The sequence below is a fragment of the Adiantum capillus-veneris genome, chromosome 5, assembly GCF_014529385.1.
Source record: "Adiantum capillus-veneris isolate H3 chromosome 5, ASM1452938v2, whole genome shotgun sequence".
NCBI classification, from domain to species: Eukaryota; Viridiplantae; Streptophyta; class Polypodiopsida; order Polypodiales; family Pteridaceae; genus Adiantum; species Adiantum capillus-veneris.
The window spans coordinates 102,446,313-102,450,759 of NC_140935.1; the positions used below are offsets into that span (position 1 = coordinate 102,446,313).

The 4,447-nt window shown below is 46.8% G+C and overlaps 1 protein-coding gene across 1 annotated transcript; it reads right to left on the reverse strand.

Annotated features, from left to right (window-relative positions):
* Positions 1–2,860: 2,860 nt before the first annotated feature.
* On the reverse strand, positions 2,861–3,973 carry LOC147457842 (early light-induced protein, chloroplastic-like). Its single transcript, XM_086511707.1, has 2 exons — positions 3,430–3,973; positions 2,861–3,341 (listed from the first exon to the last, which is right to left on the reverse strand). Exons 1-2 carry the CDS (start codon positions 3,922–3,924, stop codon positions 3,051–3,053), a joined length of 786 nt encoding a protein of 261 aa, XP_086367833.1. The 5' UTR covers positions 3,925–3,973; the 3' UTR covers positions 2,861–3,050.
* Between the last annotated feature and the right edge of the window lie 474 nt (positions 3,974–4,447).

A 4,447-nucleotide genomic window follows, 5' to 3' on the forward strand; every position in this document is an offset into this window, starting at 1 on the left:
GTGTTGTCAAAATGCTATCAAAAAAATTGTAGCCATGTTATGTGGTAAATTGGAAATTGCTTAAAACTCTTGCATTTTAAAACCCTTCCTACTCAACTCACTTGGTACATTAACATAATTACATAGTGCACCCCATAGCTTATGTTAGAATCCTTGACTCCATCCTAGCATGGGGTGGCAGGGAGTTCTTCAACACAAGTGAAAGTGCTTTATCAAGAAAGGAACATTGTGAATAGGAGTCTACTTCACACCAAAGTTCTCATAGTATTCACCGAACCACCCAGACGGAAGCTCTTTAAATAGTACATGACCTAGGACAGACGATTGTTGAGGCTGTTTTAGGTGAGAAGGGGTAAACCAATAATTTTTTAAAGCCCAAGCATCAATGCAATGCAATCAAGATCCAATAGTATTTTTAAGGAAGGACAAGAGTAATTGTCAAGAAATTGATGTGTATCCGTCATGATCCAAACTTTTAACCATAGTTAGAGTTATATTGCATTACAATCTAGTATATCAATGTGGTATCATCATACATTTACTACCCATAACTTCTCTTTAGCAACTATGTCTAGTCAAGGGTAGTGTGCATCTCTCTCTCTCTCTCTCTCTCTCTCTCTCTCTCTTCCCCCCCCCCCCCCCTTCCAATTGGTTCTTCTAAAAAACAAATAAAATCAAACACATGCTTAGAAGATTCTTCAAAATTTGCCGCGATGCTACTTCGATGATGAGTCATAGGCCTTTGTGGATATGTGGATGGAGATGGCGAACTCTCTCTCTCTCTCTCTCTCTCTCTCTCTCTCTCTCTCTCTCAACTGTGCTGCTTCTAATTGGCAAATAAAATAAAATACTTACTAAAAAGATTCTTCAAAATTTGTCGCAATGCTACTTCCATGGTGAGCCATGAGGCCTATGTGGATATGTGGATGGAGAGAGAGAGAGAGAGAGAGAGAGAGAGAGAGAGAGAGAGCTATTGAAAAAAATGAATTAGCTTGGTTATACGATTGGTGCTCGCTTGTCAGATCTTTCAACTTGCAAGTACAGATTTGAGTCTCCCCTTTCCTAGATTCTTTCAAGCTTCAAAAAAGTGATGCGACTAAGTGATGAGAGGAGATTTCTCCCCCCCCCCCCCCCCCCCCCCCGAAATGTGACAGCTAATATTGAAAAAATCTTTTTTCATGCAAAGATAAGAAAAGAAAAGTCAACAAAAACCACGCTAAAGCATACCAAATAAACAACAATGCTCACTTTTCATTGAAACAGGTATTCCTAATGGCTCCAAAAATAAAATATTCACTACTTGCCGAGTCAAAGACACTCTGAGAGAAGAAAATGCTTAAGGGAAAATAGAGGAGAAGAGAAGCTTGCATAAATGTACTCGACCACCTTTTATATGGTTTTTTTTTTTGAAATGTTTTTTTTTGTTTTTTGAAATCTCATCTTTTGAAATGTTTTTTATTTTTTCGAGATTGGGGGTGGCAAAGGAAAACATTAAATATTTTGTATGGCATATCTAATGGCTTTCAACAATAAAATAAAATAAAATACATAAATACTCAAAATGAGAAGGGTAACGAATAGGTAGAGAACTTCTTTGAAGCTAAAACTGTTAGGGAAAGGAAAAGGGTTTCGGAGTGCATGCAAGAGGGGTCTTTTGAATGTCAATTAATTACCTTGAGAGACTCACCTGTAACGTTTGCATTTTAGATGTTTTGTAAGGTTTTTCACTTTTCTGAAATGGTGCGGGCTTATATGTAAGATATTTCTTAATAGCTTAAAAAAACAATATTCACTATCTACATAGTGCAAGTACACTTTAAAGAGAAGAAAAACAGAATTACACTAATGTGAAGTCGGCTACCACTTTGTACGTGTAGACACAGAGTCTACCACTTTGTATGTGTAGACACAAAGTCTGACTTTCCACCTTAACTCACCCATCACTTGGACATGTTTTGGAAGACTTTTTATTTTTTCAAGTTTGAGGTTACTCCCTACTCGGTCCACTCCAATTAAGGGGAATCTCGCCAGATCCTTCCCCCCAGAAACCCCCTCTCTCTCCTCTCTCTTCTATCTCTCTGCTCTGTCTTCTCCCCACGGCCCTCCCCCCCCGCTTTGCCATCGCTGCCCTTTGCGCCCCCACATGCTTCGCCATGGCTGGTTGAGCCTTGCCTACACTGCCACATACACCATCTCCTCCAGCTCCATCGCGAGTGAAAGGGCGTAGGAGCAGGCTGCGGCAGGGTATTTTGCAAGGGCCGTTTCGCTGAGGATTGTGGGGCTGCCCCCGCTTGCTTCTGAACAGGATCTCCCTGCAGCTCCATCGCACGCAAATCTGAGAAATGCGCAGAGCAGTGCGTAGTAGGCGCAGAGCGAGATCTCCTCTCATCTCGCACACAGACCAGGAGCAGAGGCCAGGGCGAAAGACCCCCTGCGCAGCCCTACTCAGCCTCCCGGTTGCCCCCCTCGCCTTCTTGCCTGCACTTTCCCCTTCGCTCTGTCTCTGGCTTGTGACCTCTCGAGCCTCGATCCTCGTCCATGCTGTGGCCTCACCTCCTCGAGAGGTTCCCACCACAATCGACACACAGGCAGGGCAAAATCACACAGTGCAAAAAATTCTTTCTTGATTTAAGACAAAGCTCTCTCTCTCTCTCTCTCTCTCTCTCTCCCCACGTGGCCTCCTCCCCATTTTTTACTCGAAAGGCTACCTTTCCTTTCTCACTGTAGCAAAGTGGTATCTTCTGGGATTCGCCCAAAAGAGATATGCGTGCAAACCTACTGAAAAGATCTTTTTTCAGGCAAAAACAAGGAAAGAAACACAAAACGAGGCTAAAGCGTGCCCAAAAACTTTATGCTAAAATGTACAAAGGAGGGTTCGAGACTCTATTTACAAGTGGCGCTTGGGTGAGTGAGCTGCGTGGAAGAGGTAGCTAGAGAGATCATTATGGATTTATACGGTGCCGAGTAGGAGTATGGCACGAAGATGTAATTCGGACAACTGCCCACTATCGATTAAAATGTTACATGAGCGCAATAGTAAAGGAAAGTGCTCATGGATGGATGAGGGGGCCTTGGCGAATCATCTCGTCCACAATCAGGGTAGCAAAGCCGATCATGGCGAGACGACCGTTCCAACGCTCTGCTTGGGCGTTGAAGGGTCCCCAACGACGAGCGTCGGTGGACTCGCCGTTGGCGAATGGGATGATGGACGCCAGAGTAAAGAGCTGTACCACTGCCGCGAACCAGAGCAATCCCGACGTGGCCGGGTTGAAGAGCTGCTCCATAACGCTAAGACCCGTCAATTTCTCCGCGGTGAGAGCCCACAAGAAGCCCACCATGGCCTGCCACGTTGTTGATGAGATGAGATCAATAACAACAATAACACTAAAATATTGAGTGCATGCCTCACGATCGAGAATGGCTACTCACCATGCGGCCGTTGATGGTCTCCGGCGCGGCACCATCGACTGCGAAGAGGCTGCCGAGCGAGCGGTCGCCTGTTTCTGGTCGGCGGTCCAGCTCCGGTCGCGGCCATGGCGCGGTGGACGCGGGGCGAGTGCCCAACACCGATTGCTGCTCGGAGGTGGCCTCGGCCTGGTGGCGCTCGATGTCCGCACGGCTCAGCTCCTGCTTGGTGCTGCGGTCGATGCTTTCCTGCACGCTACTCAAGCTAGGTGTGGCCTCAGCCACAGGATTGCCGCTGCGCTGCTTGGTGCTGCGGTCGATGCTTTCCTGCACGCTATTCAAGCTAGGTGTGGCCTCAGCCACAGGATTGCCGCTGCGCTCCTTGATGCTGCATCTCACGGGCACCAGCCTCAATCGGGTACTGCCCGATCCGCTGGGCACCGCACCGGTCGATCTTCCAGATGAGGTGCTTGTAGAACTCGGGAGCATCAAGCTCATGCAAGTTGTGGTGAAGGCCATAATGAGCAGTGCGCTTAGCTTGTGTTTTGTACTGTGTGTGTGAAGAATGCAGCTGATCAAAATCTCTTTGATTTGTCACACAATATTGTAGAGCTGCGTAAGCAGCCGCGCTTTATTTATAGAGGGCATGAGCACTGTAGTGAGGAATCGAAGCTCATTGGCCCGTGGGAAGTACACGTGGTGGGTGTAGACTCTGGGCATTTCCACCCTGCAAAGTGGCACCTAGTTCCAACTCCTCTGTCGTGGCCAGTTTCCCTCTTCAACACACTCAAACACACGTGACTCCCGAGTCCCGAGTCCCTACCTTCGTTTTCTACCTTGAAATTACTTCATCGCAACAGACAACCAGCTCCCTCACGGTGATGCAAAAACGGGTTACGAAAAGCCAAGGAATCCCCCACAACGGATATCCAAGGCTATTAGGCCAGGCTGACTAAAGATTTCTTTGCACATTTCGGGGAGCATCCCGTTGGAAGCTCAGTCTAGGCATTGACAAAGACAAAGTTCTTGCCCTTCATGCACT